The following is a 16,370-nucleotide window of genomic DNA, read 5'->3' as shown; positions in this document are numbered from 1 at the left end:
TAAAGGCAACCACCTTCAACCACTTAACCACCCTTTTCAGGTCAATAATGTTACTCAATTTGGTTCCTAATTTGGTACATAAAGAAGCAATAGAATACATCCAATTCTTTTTATATAATCAATGAAAAGGTCTCTGTTTATATCACCCAGAACAGTGGTTCCAAACCTTTTTGTGTATGAGGATCCCTTCTTAAATTAAAAAATTTATGTGGACTCCCACATGCTTAGGTGTAGTTTTCGGCTCCAAAGCTATCTGAATTTAAAGACCCCTTGTATAACCCAGCAGATTAAAGGGATCTGCATCAAGCAGGTTGGGAATCACTGACCTAGAATATAAAATTCCTTTCCTTCATTTGAAGTTTTATCTATCAGAAGTTCACAAATTCACAACAATCTGTATTTGATGATGGAGGTTCTGTACACAAAACCAAATATGTACAGTTTAACTTTTTCTGGAAGAATCTTAAAGACAAATGGATTTTATTTCTTGCGTTTCTATGTCTCCCCTTCTTTTAACAAAATGTACCAGTTTTAAATACAAAAGGAGCCCAACATCTGCTTTCTTATTGCTATGAAAAGTTTAAAATCTCATTTTCAAAAAATTGATACCAATGAATGTTATTATGAATATATGAAAAAGGCAATAAACATATCACCCAAACAATGCAACAGAATTTTTTGAATTGAATTCTATACATGTACAAGAATCTTAGTTCTACATGTAACAAAACTTCAACTTTTTGCCAGATATACTTACTTATAAATAAATCAACTCCAAGTGCAAACAACATAGCTCCAGATCTGCCATCACATAACACAACAGCAGATCATGGTCTAAGCAGTTTGCAGTTGGACTTGACTTATAAGTAAGTATAGACTGTAGGGTAAATAAGAAAAACATGTAGCTATAATGATCTCCCTGAGCTAAAGTTATTCTACCATTATAAATAGGCCCTTCTAGATAATATCAGATATCTCAGACACAAGAATTACAAAATTACATCTTAGAAGGGTTTTAAAAAACCCTGAATGATATTTAATTATCTTCTACACTAAAATTTCAAAAATGTTAAATTTATAAGCATTTATTAATGGTGCGGTCAGTTTTTCAGCTTTGAGCCTTACATTCATGGCAGAAAAAGGGAGAGGTCATTTAACAAAATACATGTATTAGCTAAGTATAAAATACTTTTTCAAAGCCTGGCTAACAGATCAATATGATGTGAAAAAGAATCTCTGCAGAAAATCTGTCTCAGAGGCTACAGAAGAGATTATTAGAATTTATGGATGGATTTGTAACAAGACAATAAATCCCTATCAATAATTATCCATGCAGAATCTAGCAATAAAAGAAGAAAAAATGATATACAATATAGACACCAGGGTACACAGCTATAATATGTGTAATGAAAGTAGTACAATGTATATACACTGGACTATTCATGGAAAATGAGAGATCTGTTACTATCACATATAACTCACCTATTCTTTGGAAAAGGTGAAACTGTGACATACTGGTGTTGTAATTGGTACATGTATTGGTTATAAAATTATCACCATAAATTAATGAACCATTAATTCCAATACCAAACTTAACAATATGAGGGAATTTCTAATTCAAGCTTTTCTTGGAAATACATATTTTCTGTCTGGGAAATATGGCAAGCGTTGCTATTACTAGTGCAATGATATGCTAAAGGGAAATCTTGTGGAATACCCTGTTGACTTATGAATGAACCACCCTGTTAAGTGCTGGGGTTTTCATCTGCAATTAAATTATTATGTTTCATTCAGCTGGGCTAGATCAGGGGTGTTGGGCAAAGTTTGAAGAAAGCAGGTTCGACATAACACATTTCTGTTGTTGAGGTGGGGAGAGTTTTGGTTTTTGTAGCCAATTATGTGTATAGCCTGTTTGTCAGAAACAGTGTTTTCTGTTAGTTTTGAGTATAAAATATTTTCTCATTCTTAAGTTTATGTGGTATGTTTAGAAGTCAGCTTGAGCAAGTTTGTTTACAAAGCCATTTCTTCATTAGAGTCCTCAGCCTTCTTGCCCAAATTGGTGCCTGTAAAAATACATTACTCATCTGGCCTAGATCCATCAACATGGGTTATATGGATAAGGTAGGATGTATTGTCAGGTCACAAAAATCAATGGGACTGTTCATATAATTTGCAGACACATATCAGGAAATGTGGGGTTATTATACATTCTTGGTTTTTCATTCCTTGTGTGTTATGTCCTCTGTCATTTTCTTTTGTCTGTCTCTTGTTAAACTTTAAATATGCTAAGTTCACAATTTTGTTTTAAAGAGATATTACCCAAATTTATGTTTATGTGACCTTCACCCTCTCTCCGTACCCCAAAGTGCAACATATTTTTAAACCATGAAGTGTTTAATAAAGCTGATGGTGTATTAGGACCCAACAGTGAGGGATTCAAACAGTTTATTCACATGACCATCGCCAATGGTCTTTACAGTTCAGGGTTATAAAATACGCTTCAATTTTAAGCTCTATCAAATAGCTCGGCTTCATGTGCATGTATGTGTCTTGCTTTCACAAATTGTTTTGTATGATGTGTTATCAAAGTTTGAGACTTTAAATGCTTTATGTAATGTACATATATCTGTTGGTGTTGTTGATGTTGTTTAATTTATTAAAAAAAACTCCATCAGGCACAGCAGAAGTTTATTTTCCCTTGAAAAGACAATGAATGAGACAATCAGACTAAAATAAGAAAAGTAAGGTTAGCAAATTGGCAAAATTCTTCTTTCACATGGGTGAAAAAAAAGTAGTTGCATCCTGACATTACTAATTCAGGAGCCAAGCCAAAAGATGAGAAATTTGTTCATATACCATATAGACGAACTTATAAGTTGGATCCAACAGCCAAATGCATAGACTCAGATCTGTGGACCCATAATGTGCCAGCAGTCCAGGATCCATGTGGTTTGTTAGGAGTAATCATTAGCACAAAAACAGGCCCTGATCTGAACCTGAATTATGCAAAGGTAGATAAGGGTATCTGGGTTGTTTTTATAGTTGGACCACCATTTAACAGAAAAGATGGTAAGCTCTCTCTCTTGCTAACTGATGCTGCATTTGGGTATATACTAAATCATGCCTGGGAAATCAAGATACTCTCCTATTTATCACAATTCTCACAACCCTGATCAAGTGAGATTGCTTCAACTGCTGACTGACCTTAGGTAATTTGTGAAAAGCTTTGGTGCCAGCTACTGTCTGTTCTGTGAGGGCCATGTATAAGATAAGGGCCAATTATCAGAGAACAAGTTTCAGTAAATACAAGACTCACATAATTGTTACATGTGTTTCTGAAAACAGACAGCAAGTTGTGAAGCTTCCTAGATAGTCTAAATCTTCAGGCTGTACTGGGGTAGGCATAAAGGTCAAAATACATTTACACTGTTTGTTCTGCTTGTGTGTTTAATGGACCAATATGTCAATGTGTACATTATTTTTCCTGCTTACTTGTAGTGAGGCTGAAGTCAGCCTTTGAGATGTTTTAATGGTCCAACTAAGAAAATACCTCAATTACATTCAATCAGAGTTTTAAAGATTAAATCCAATAGTCAATTCTTCTCAGAATGACTTCAATAAAAAGAAAGATACATTTTATGGAGGACTGTGGAACTTTTTGTGCACAATCTTCATTAAATGTTGGCGATACACGCATGAACTGAACGACTCGTATATTATTCTGATTTTAATGTTCTTTGAACTTTTTTAAATGGCATCATTTCAATTTGTAATAATAATACATAAATATACACATTAGTACTGTAATTCTTTTCTACTAAATTCAATTATGTTAATGGGAAATATAATAGCATGTGTTGAAATGCTGGGAACAAAATGTCCCGGTTATGAAATGACATATGGACCCCGCTGAACTCCTCCCTCGCCCTCCCCCCACACCGCAAAAATTTCAGTCAACATATTATGCTTGGTAAAAAAGAATATATGAATTAATAGTCTTTTTACGAGTCCATGTCTCTGAGTCTTTGTAACATTTCTTAAACCTAATGGCAATTAAATAATGAAGTAGCCTGTCCTCTAAATAACGGGAGAAAACATTTTTCACTGTCAGTTAAAATCAAGTTTTTCTCCCAATGGGTGTGGGGCTTTTAAGATCAAATTTGAAAAGGTATTTATTATTAAAATATACTTCATTCATTGTAATTCACTTCTACAGATATACACTAATGAATCATACAAAGATTAAATTATAAAAACAATAATAATATTAATAATAGTAATAATAAAAATATAGTTAATTTATTATTATTATTATAATTTTTATTTATCCTCATATATATATTTGAAGGGTAAAGCAAAGCACAGTGGCAGGAAAAGTCAGTCTAACTTCCATAACAGCATTGTTTCACAACAAAATTTAAAAGACCATCATAGACAACACAAAATTTGCCACATATATAAAGATGAAAAGAACAATAAGGTTTACTGAACACTATCATATGTTTGTCCAAAAACAATACTGTCAATGGTGTAATGCCCAATGGGTAAACGACATACAGTATTTACAGCTTGCTAAACAATACTACTGCCACTGGTGTGTCCAACATTTTTAGTTATAAAATCATCACTCACTTCCAATATGCATAAATTCTTTAATATCTTTTAAACAGGCACCACTTTTATACTGTTCATGTTCATAAACAATGCTTTTTTCAACATCACGTCTGGTGGATAATTTATGGTATTAAAGCTTGTAATCACTGGTTTGCACCTCAAATATGACCTTTCTGATATTTCACAAATTACCAAGCATCTGCTTGTTGCTTTTGCATCCTAAATTTCACCTATAGTAACTGGTATACTGACTATATTCTGCATTCACATCAATCTACCTGATATCTGCACTGTTAATAACTGCAGCTTTCCTTTTGCATACAAATGCTCCTTATTCTGGTGGTTTGATTTTACTCATTTCTATCAATTAGCAGACTTCAGTTTTTACAAATATTTTCTAAGGGTCTTAAAAGGTAAATAATAGGATGCCCTTGACAAATTATGAAATGATAAAAATAATTTAATGCATATTTCAAACTTCAGTTATTACATTTGTTTTGGATTTTTTTCTCTTGCACATCACTTGGTGGGATTACAGACCCTACTGGAAATCTTCCTGAGAATATTTTCAGGTATAAGATATCCATTTGAGTACTGAGTGCAAGTTTTCTGAAAAGTTTTCCACAGTGTTAAAAACTGGTCCAACTTGCCACAAAACCAAAGGGAACAGTGTATCCCCTAGGAATGCAAGACTGAAGAAGTCAAAAATCCCTTTTGTGTCAGAACCAGGGGTCAGACTGAGTGAGAAAGAAAAAAAACCAAAACAAAGGTCAAATTAAAAATTGGGGTGGGGGGGGTCTCTGATGCATAAATAAGGCTAAAAGGAAAAACTGAATAAGTAATCATTTATCATCAGGGACTTCAGCTGGCCTCTCTTCTTAAATATAACTGCTTCATTCAATTTCAGTTATATACCATACTTATCAATATATAATGTACATTAAAAGTTATTTCCCTTTGACTGTCAGGTAGGATGTAAACCTCTAGTTTATTCCTAACATGTGTCAATGTATATATTTGCCATTAGATTTTCCTTTTCTTTATTTCTGTTTGCTTGATGAATATTTATTCTCAATGTCTTGCCTGGAAAGACATGTCTTCCAGTTTAAATAGTGCCTTAATAAAATGTAACAACTGAGGTATTCCTGGTCACAGTTGGTGTGCTAATTGTATTGTAATCAAATTTATATTTTTAATTGCAGCAAATTAAACACATTATTTGTGGCGGTAATAGTAGTAGAGTTGTAATTATTTTGTTCTTTTGGATAAACATTTAACAGGTCCTACAGCTAATACACATCTTTATTCTTTCACCGTAATATAAATTTAAAGCTACATTATAATAATTCTGTTATTTGGAATAAAACTGCTCTATGATTATGGCAACTTTAGTCAGTTTCATACTGAATTTGTTCCATTCTTAAAGGATAGGAATCTCCAATAGGATGTTTACCAAGCAGATGCAAGGCTGCAAGCAAGAGTATTGAACTCTATTAAAGACTATATTCATTTTCAATAAAAAGGCATGAAAGATTATGCCATAAAACCAAATTTAAATATTACTTTTTTTGTTAAAAAAAATGATAAAAAAAATGATAAAAACATCATTACGCATTTCATGCTAGACCAAATGATTCCTAGCATACCCTAACAAAGAACTCAATCACTGTGTTCATTTTAAGAATGAAAAAGGAAGATCAGCCTCAAAACTGAGATTTTGGAAAAACTTAATATTTATTATGCTTACATGTACTTAAAGGTGCAATTGGGATTGCCTGGCTGTTTCTAATTAATAGAGCAGTATTATCTCTGGAAGACTGCATGTAGCTATCAGCAAAGAAATATATTGCAAACATCATAGACCCAGATTTGCAAGTGCATAATGTGCTGTTCTACACAAGACCGCATGTTAACAATAAGACTTCTGCTAATGTACTGAACTGTACATACCCTGTTCAGCCATTGTACTAAACTAAGATCATTTCTGTCAGTATAGTGAACAGCATAGATCCAGATCTGATTATGCATAATATGCTGGTCATTATACTCAAGATTTTCTGTGAACAGCATAAACCCTGACCTGTTAGTATATTTAACAGCACAATCCCTGTCGTGTTCTAACAGTGTACTGAACAGCAGAAGCCTGTTCCATCAGTGTATTAAACAGCATATACCCAGCTGTCTGTACACTGAAAAGTACAGGCTGTTTTGCAAGTGTAATGAACAGCACTGTTTTATCAGTAACCTGATTAGCATGGACCCTGTTCTGTCAGTGTCCCAAACAGCACAGACCCCATTCTGACAGTGCATTAAACATCACAGTTTTTCAATGTATTAAAGTGCACAGATCATATTTTGACAGCATAATGAACAGCATGGACCCTGTTCTGACAGTGTATTTAATAGCACATACCCTGTTCTGTCAGTATGCAGAAAGCAGGCCATTTTATGTCAATGTATTGAACAGAATATACCCTGTTCTGTCAGTATGCTGAACAGCACAGGCTCTGTTTTCTCAGTGTTATTTTACAGTGCAGACTGAAGAGCATATACCCTATTTATCAGTGTGCTTCACAGCATATACCTTGTTCTGACAGTGTACTCAACAGAATAAACTACATGTATGTTATGTCAGTGCATTAAACAGCAAAGATACTGTTCTGTCCATGACTGAAAAACAATGTTCAATAAGGGCAGTGAACAACACATACCATGTTCTGTCAGTGTACTGAACAGCACATATACCCTGTTCTATCTGTGTATTGAACAGCACATGCCCTGTTCTATCAGTGTATTGAACATCACATATACCCTGTTCTATCTTTGTACCGAAATGCACAGACCCTGTTCTGTCAGTATATTCAAAAGCAATGACCCAGCTGTCAGTGTGTTACAGAATTCATTGTTGGATACACTTTATACAGGAGCATGCAGTTTACTGGCTTCAATTTATGAATGCCATGGCTTTGTTAAGATCAATTCTATAACAGGTTGTGAGTTTGGTTTCCATCTGTCACTCAAGGGGGTTACAAGCACTGGGATTCCATCAACAGTAAACCCTGCTGGTGTTATCAGAGTGAACTCTACTGGAGTTTTATAGATTTGTATCATCAATTTTCCCCTCATATCAACTGGCAGCAGCTGAGCCCAGCTGTATTACTGGGCTAATAATACAAGAAGGAAATAAAAAATGCCTAGAATGTTAAGTAACTACATCTGATGGTCTATTTGTATATAAAAAAATCTCATTACAGTATATGGTGTAAAAATAACTTATAGTCGAAACTTGTTAATACAATCTCATGTACTGTCATGTGTTGTTATCTAGCAACAGACTTCTATTAATCAATAAAGGGGTTCTAATATGGTAAATATGTATAGTATGAACTGTGTACAATTTATATGGTAACTGTGTGTGTGTGTGTGTTTTGTATTTTTAACGTCGCTTTAATAATTTTTCAGTCATATCACTATGATGTCTGCAGTGTGGCAGTTTATAGCGATGTCTAGCACTGCGGCATCATGCCACAGACATGTATCATCGTGTCCCACCCAGTCACTATATCCTAACACCTGCCCGGGAGGTAATAAGTTAATAATAAAGAGATGAATGTTATTTTTGTATGAAGTTTTCAAAACACTGCTCTTAAAATCTGTTTTGCTCTTAAAATCTGTTTGAAAAGCTTTTTATCATTGTCAGATAGTACAGGGTGAAAGTCAGCTGCTTTGAGTAACGTTGAAGGGGCAGCCAGCAGTACATTGTTCATACATTAAAAATTAACTTTATAAAACATTCAGATGAACGTGTGGAATGCAGTTCATCTAAATGACACCTATTATACAATGTGCATTAAAAGCCTGCTGAGGATAATATATGACAACATTCAAAGCACAGTCACTAATATGTACCGAATATACTCGCGTATAAGCCCCTTCGCGTACAAGCCAACCCCCAAACTGAACAGGCATAAACACTAAAAACTACATGACCTGCGTGTATAAGTCAACCTACAACTCCAAGACATCTCAAGATGCATGAGGTAACTTCTAAATGCATTTATTCAGGCAAACTTATATTTTAAAAATATTACATGTATACTTATCTCGAGGTTGGCATGCATGATTAATAAAAAGAAATGATATAAACTTGTTTGAAAAGTAATTTTTTTAATTTTCTGTTTAATTATTGTTTCTGCCTAATTTAGATTTGTGTATAATTTGTACGGATGATGACAAGAATTTAGCGATTGCGAGTTACTGTAACACTACCTCTCCTTTATGACTCGATTACTGTTTGTTTATGCATTACTGCGTTAGACATTTTATATCAGTGCACCGGTAATTACATTTTTACTTTGCTTTGAAATTGTCAATGCCTAAATCATTAAAATCTAATCCCAGTATGACAATACAATGAACAAACAATATGGTTTGATTCAATGCCCACAATCAGGCTATTGAATGCATTTACATAATGGCGCCACGGCATTTACATTGTAGGTTTCATTACGCACTCAATTAAGTACATCTCTTGGAGTCGAATCATGGGCACCATTGCACTAAACTTTAATGATATCTCCAAAATACAATAATAAAGTTTCAGAAATAATGCTGTGAAAATTATGTGAATACCGTAAAAGATGAGCTGTAGTTTGCTTTGATGCAAGTGACCTTACACCATGCCTGTCAACTTTCATGCCAGGAGGGGAAAAAACGACAGATTTTTGGGGTCACTCTACGCCTACTTTTGCAGAGAACTCCTGATTATTACATTATGTCTTTGATTTTCATTTCTTCTAAACAAGAAAAGTCCTACATGTTCCACTGTATCACCTGCGAATTATCGTTGAGACGAAATAATTACTTTACTATAAAGAATTCACTTCTTCACTAAACAGAATGTTAAGTTTAAACATTATTCATGTAAATTAATGATTTTTTTTACCTCTACAATAATACAAATAAAAAAAAATAAACCACAACACACACAAAAAAAACCAACAATAACATCGTCCACAATTAATTTCAATCCCAAGAATAATCACTATGAATGCTGTAACTCCATATTCTGCAGTGCCATTCCCATATTCCCATGAAAGAAACTTGCACGTGTGAACACCTGGCATTTTTATACCATACATACCAATGTTAATTACCATCGTTAAATTAAAAGAAGGAATGAAAATACATACCACGCAGCAAATGTGTCCTCAAAAAACTAACTCAGAATACATGTTTTATAATAAATAATACTAAATGTTTTACGAATTGACAGTAAGGGAACAAAGGTCAGATATACGAGGGGAAAATAGTTGCCACATGTACGGTACCATGAAGGTGGCTATTTTGGTACCTTTAGGTCAACAAAATTGGGAATCCTTTATTTGCTAATCAATTGCTGGTACTTGCGTAACACACAATAGTGTAGAATGTGGTTTCTTTGAATTCTGATGGAAGGTCAATCATTTTCACAAAATAGTTGCATCGATTAGGATTTACTTTTAACTAGTCACACTGGCTTTCTTGCTTGTTTATTTAAGACTAATCTTTAGCTATTGTGCAGTTTGACCACAGCTGACCAGAATAGGAAAAAAGGGCGTGTCACAGGGAGAAACAGCGAGTCTTTTTTCAAGCATATTGGACCAGGAATATCGATCAATATTTAGTGAAAACATGACTTTAAAAAGGCATGAAAAACCTCAGATTTTAGGTCCCAATCTCTACTTTTTTTTATTCAGTCTCCCTACATGGCTTTTGAAAAGTTCATAGGTATGCCTTACATCCTGTGCTACAAAACTACAGTAATCATGCTAATATTACGGAACAAAAGGCAATTACACACCAATGTACTGGTATAGTCACCGTTCAAAATTCCCTCTTATCACAAGCCAGTTTCAGGGTTTTAATGATTAACTGGCCTGTACTGCTGTCACAGAACGAAAGACAAATTCGCCAACTATCAACACAGGAGACGCTGAAACATCAAGCTTTCCACCGTGTGGAAAGTTGTATTTGTTCAGCTAAAACACAAAACTAAAATTGACTGATGTTGATCTTAGTTGATCTATATGAGAATTTTATCCTTTATTATTACCACTCTTCGTGAACATGTAGGTTATGATGGTAATGTGCCTTGTACAATTAAATGTGTGTACCTTTTTAAAAATATTACCTCAAGTTGTAGGATTGCTTATATCATTGAAAATGAGTAACTTGTGAGTGCGTGATTCAATGTAAATGAAACAGCTGTTAAGGACTAGCTGAAAAGTTCTCTGGAAGAATGCAATTTGGTTGAAACAATGAATAAAGCAAAATCTGCATCTAATATGTTTGGGAATAAGTAAGGAGTTAAGTGACGCTATGCACGCTTTGCACTGTGTAAGTACTGTACACTAGTTCAGCAGGGTCTCCCAGAGAAACTCAACCAGTCTGCGAATTATGAAGTCTGTATTTACCTTTATTTAATTTCGTGTTGAAGAAATCAGAAAATATGCATATGCAAAATATTAACAAAATCAATCATAGTACTTCATAACAGTTTAATAACTGTCGGGTCACCGAAAGTTATTTTACATGCCTATGTCTTAGGACATAGAAAAAATTATTGTTTCGCCATTACAATAGTCAACAAAAAGACATAAAAACTCTCAAGTTTAGACATTGGCCCACAGATAAGCCAAACCCCACCCCCTTCTTCCAGGCCTTTATATTTTTACTAAATTATTTGGCTTATACGCAAGTATAAACAGTAATGTTGACCACTGATTAAACATATTTATCCCTTCTTCCAACTGCACTGGTCAAAAGGGACCTTCTGAGTAGGTTAGAATGCATATATACTGTACAACGTAAAAAGGTACGAAATTTGACCCTCTGATTTTAAAGTATATTAACAGAGATGCATCCAATTATCAAGTTTTATGAGAGAACATAAAAATCAAGAATTTTTTTTAACACATAAGTTAAACACTGAACACGAAATACAAGTCACCAAGATCTATTTTGGCAAAAAGAATGTAGAACTTGTCAAGATAAACCAACTCACCAAGCATGCATGTAATATTTCAAACACTTGTGTGATCATGAGCAAAATGTTAAGCAAAACCATTCAAGCATGAAATATAAGTCATGATGAGCTGTTTTTGTTGTGTTAAGGGTGGCACTAACAGATATGCATATCATCAATTTATGAATGCTGCCACAAAAATAAATATTAAACTCAAAATTTAATCCATGTCAGTGAAGCTTAACATAGGGTCAATACTGACCTACAAATGAAATGAGCAACTTGTCAAGTAGTGCTCATAAAGATGGATTCCCAAGTTTTGTGTTTCTGTATAGGACAGAATGCATAGTGTGCAACAACTTAACCTAAGCCACCTAAATGTGAAATATAGGTCACACTGACCTTTTTTGGTGTAGATGTGGTACTAAGGTTTATCCTATCACAGCTGAATTAGTACAATATGCATCCTCTCACAATGTTTCATGTTTCTAGTTGCATCAGTATTAAATAGTAGATAAAATACCCATTTGGTCATGAGCGACATGCAGAAATGTAACATTAGCCAGAAGGATGTTAAATGTGGGTAACAGTGACTTTTGCTTATTGTGTGTAGTACTGACAGGGATGTGTGCAATCACCTAGTTTGATAAAACTGGCACGCAGAGCTGCCAATCTTCCAGACTCACAAATAGTGAAAAGAGGGATAAAAATCAGTGAATTTTGAACACAGTAAGTGAAAAATTATACCATGACACTAGCTCAATCTACTATGATGGTTAGTACTGCATTATATGAAAATTCCAAAATAAATTTGACATTTTTTTACACAGATTAAAAGTTTAAAAAATCTGCAGCCAAATTTACTGATATACACCAACTTCACACTATTTGTCAAGATATGATGCTGTGGCAGATGTGAACTTCCTCAATAGATGCTTCTCAATAAGGTCACTAGATAACGATATTCTGCACATTTTACCTGGATGATGGGCAATCTGGTAGTATCTTGAATATGCGATCACCAAAATTTACCATTTGTAACAAGGCACACTGAAAGCAAAGTCAATTTATATATCACAAATATAGATACTGACAGAAAGCTTGATTTCTGTTGTTTATGTATGTAATTTTCATAAAAGTATATTGAGATTCATTGAATTTATTTCAACTTTGAAACACCATATAAAGTCAATGGTAAACCTGCCGAATGACCACAAATAAGGTGACTAAGACATCATTCTGGAACTATCTACTGTGCTATGGTTAATTTGTTTTAAAACAGTTCGGGCTTCTTGCCTTTTGTTTAATCTTGGTAACTAAAATTGTTGCAAATTTTCAGCACCTAAGGATGCACTAAAGTTTGTCTTTTTTTCCTTACAATGGGAAATACTTTTTCACTGTCGCTGTTACTGATCTCCAAGTGAGAAAGGCAGGTTATGTTCAACAAGTAAACTCACAATACTTCAGCATTGGTAACTTACAGGAGTTGAGTAGGTGCTTAAAGTACTCCAGAGCTGAAATCTGCTGTGTGCTCTTCTTTTTTCCAATATCTATGTGCTTTTTTGCAAGCTGTGTTCTTTTTTACATCGTTCTGCCACATGCCCAGAGGGGCTCATATCGTTGCTTACAATTTATTTGTCATACATACTGGTATATTAAATAATAATATTATAAGTTCTTGAATGACATCATCAGCCACCATATTTGTGGTCAGCTCAAGTTACCTAACTTAGTGAATTAGGTTTAAAAAATTCACTGCACTTATTTACCAGCCGACAGTGGAATTGCTAAGCATATGCATAGACACAAACATATATGTTTAAAATTGAAATAGTATGTTTTAAATATCTAGGTCCATCAAGCTTCCACCAGCCCCATGACAATGAGTACATATGATAGTGATGCTCATCCAGCAAGGGTAAGAAAAGCCTTGAATAAGACTGACAGTACCTTGTCTACATTGGCATTTGTTTTGGCTGACGTTTCTACATATGGGACATTCCACTGTTGTGCCCTGTGTTGTGCTTCCTCTGCAGTCACTTGTCGCTTTTCCTCTAAATCAGCTTTGTTTCCCACCAGAAGAAACGGAATGTTGTCATCATTTTTTACTCGCAAAATCTGTTCTCTGAAAAGGTTACAAAAGAAAAAAGAACGATGCAATATGAAAGTAAGTAGGAATAAATCTGCCAAAGAACAATTCTGATGCTGACTAAATAATGTAAGTACATTTTGACATCAGGCTGGTGCTGCTGCTTCAGAAAATTGAAGTTCAAGAGACATATAATAAATGGGAATACAATTTTAACAAATAGGTTTATAGGTAAGACACCTTAGCATAAAATGCAAATCCATAAAATTGGGTTTAATTTTTTTAGGATACCAAATCACTCAGGTCTAGACATTGCTCATACTGTATGTTCAAATAAGATGCAACACCAAGGACGAGTGAAATGATACACCCATGCCACGTATCTGTATGATTCACTATGCACAGTCTATTATACAATACATTATTGACTGACATATCAATCTGATGGTCTTTGCATCTGTCAAGAGTTTTTCAGTGTACAGTAGGTGGAGCCCATTTACGTGTGTTGACATACTGGTTGTATTTCCAGTATGCAGATAACACAGAGACATAGACTCAGCATCTATGTACATGCTTATATGCTATTCTCATCTATGACAATCTTTTTAGGTCTTTTCAGTCTGCCCCATTTGATCAGATGCACAACTCGGGGGCCCTGAGTGGCCGAGTGGTCACTGTTACGGATCATTGCCATGCCAAACTTCTCTTCATATGGCTGATGTACTGAGAAATGATTAGTGAACTGTGAAGATTCTTGTAATGTGTACATTTTAATGATTCAATCCAATAAAATTCTATAATGATAATGCATCCGAAATAGGGATCAAAATTTTACATTTAGTGCCAAGGAGTCTTCAGCTACACATGAAGGTACAGTAAACATTTCAAATGGCATTGCAAATATATGTACAGTCATAGCACACTAATTTTATATATACTGGCCAATTCAAAGTGTACAATGAATTTTATCTTCTGCAAACAACAAAATGCAAGTTTCTATCTCGAAGTTCAAATCATTTCTAGTTTCATTTTTGTCATTAAGTTATTTCAGTTGCAGCAAATGTATCACAATCTAATATCCATTATATGATTTTAAAACTTTGTTATTCAGTTTGGCTTTCTAAACAGTTATTTAATTTGCATGGTATGCAGGTTGATTGGTTGACTGGTATTTAAAAGTACATCAACAGTTCATATCATGTCAAGGCAATAAAAGTAAACAAGCAGGCCCAGAGACACACTGTCTTGCAGAGCTGGCTATAATGTCCTCCTAAACACGTCTGGTTGAGAACCTACCACAATAACCACTATGCCAGTGTGGCCCTTACCATGCCATAAACACTAATGCTAAACTTGAGGAAAATCCTTGGATAAGAAAAGAAAGGAAAATGGTTTGATTGCAGGGCCTTCCTCTGGGAGATCAACCTAAAGTCATGGTTGATTCCACTTCTTTTACCATCAAGTGCAATGATGGAAAATCCATATGTATCCTTGTTATGCTATTCTGTCCAAAGAATGCAGGATTTTTCATTCAGCAATCAAGCTTTTTTGCTACAGTTTGGATGGAATTTATATCTACTGTTTGTGATTCAATATATATATACTGTACTATGTACATCTTGTTAGCATCCTTAAAAATTACATGTAGCTGAATAAATACAACAGCTACTTTTCAAGCAAAGGAACTCTGGTAGAAAACCACTAACCCACAGGAAGCTACTGGCAAACTTTCTCACATACCCAGTTGACCAAGTTCAAGATTTAAACCCACGTGGACAGATGTGAGATTGTGGTTGTCAGTAAAGGCATGCACTTCAGACCACTTGGGGCCCCTTCATGAATTTGTTAAGTCATATGCATGTAATATCAGAGCCTAGTAAGAAAAGGCGCTGTATCTCCCAGCTTAAGTTTAGCAGCCTAAAGAAAGGAATTTAACGTGATAATAGAATTAAACTTTGAGCTTTACAGACACACAATGCTAAAGGATGCTTTCTGTCAATTTGGTAAAATACTGTTGAGCACTTTTGCAGACAAAGTACTTCAAAAGATTTTCAAACATTAATCACAGCAGTCTTATTCAATAATAATCAAAGTTGCACAACTCTAAAACCACTACAGTTTTATTCATCGGGTACCAGTCTTTGTAAGCTTTCTGGTTCATTTGAAAAATAATGAACAGACACATCTGAGTATCAGCCTATGTGACCTATAAACATTAATATCCTTGAAAATGACATAAATGCAAACCCTAACCTACAAAAATTCAGCTCAAATCAAAGGTCAGCACAAATCACTAAAGCATGAAATATAGGTCATATTGACCTAAATTTGATGACAGCTGCAATGCTAATCATCATGCAGTTTCATACCAAGTTAGATGACTCGAAAGGCAATAGTACTGAAGAAATTTTCAGGGTAAATAATCACGGGACCATGAAATATAGGTCTGTAACCTAATTTCACTGAATGATGCAGTTCTCCACATTGTACTAACCAATGTTTTTGATACTACAAGTAAAGCATCAAAGAAAATGATCTAAACACAAACCTTGAGTGAAGATGAAAGTTACCTTTTAAGAAATTTATTTTCAATCAGCACCATATAGCAACTTTTGTGCTGACATGCTGTTTAAACCTTGATATATACATACATGTACAAAC

The 16,370-nt window shown here is 34.4% G+C and overlaps 1 protein-coding gene across 3 annotated transcripts in view; it reads right to left on the bottom strand.

Annotated features, from left to right (window-relative positions):
- LOC149776727 (ras-related protein Ral-A-like) overlaps positions 1–16,370 on the bottom strand; it is a 73,680-nt gene that overhangs the window by 20,050 nt on the left and 37,260 nt on the right. For all 3 annotated transcript variants that reach the window (XM_089941252.1, XM_089941254.1, XM_089941251.1), the window contains exon 4: positions 13,571–13,745. In XM_089941252.1, coding sequence (XP_089797378.1) covers positions 13,571–13,745 — 175 coding nt within the window. The remainder of the gene's footprint in view (positions 1–13,570; positions 13,746–16,370) is intronic.

The sequence above is a fragment of the Sinohyriopsis cumingii genome, chromosome 18 (assembly GCF_028554795.1).
Source record: "Sinohyriopsis cumingii isolate HCF-2022 chromosome 18, ASM2855479v2, whole genome shotgun sequence".
NCBI classification, from domain to species: domain Eukaryota; kingdom Metazoa; phylum Mollusca; class Bivalvia; order Unionida; family Unionidae; genus Sinohyriopsis; species Sinohyriopsis cumingii.
Note: the sequence above shows the minus strand (reverse complement) of the source record. Positions and strands in the feature narration are given on the sequence as shown.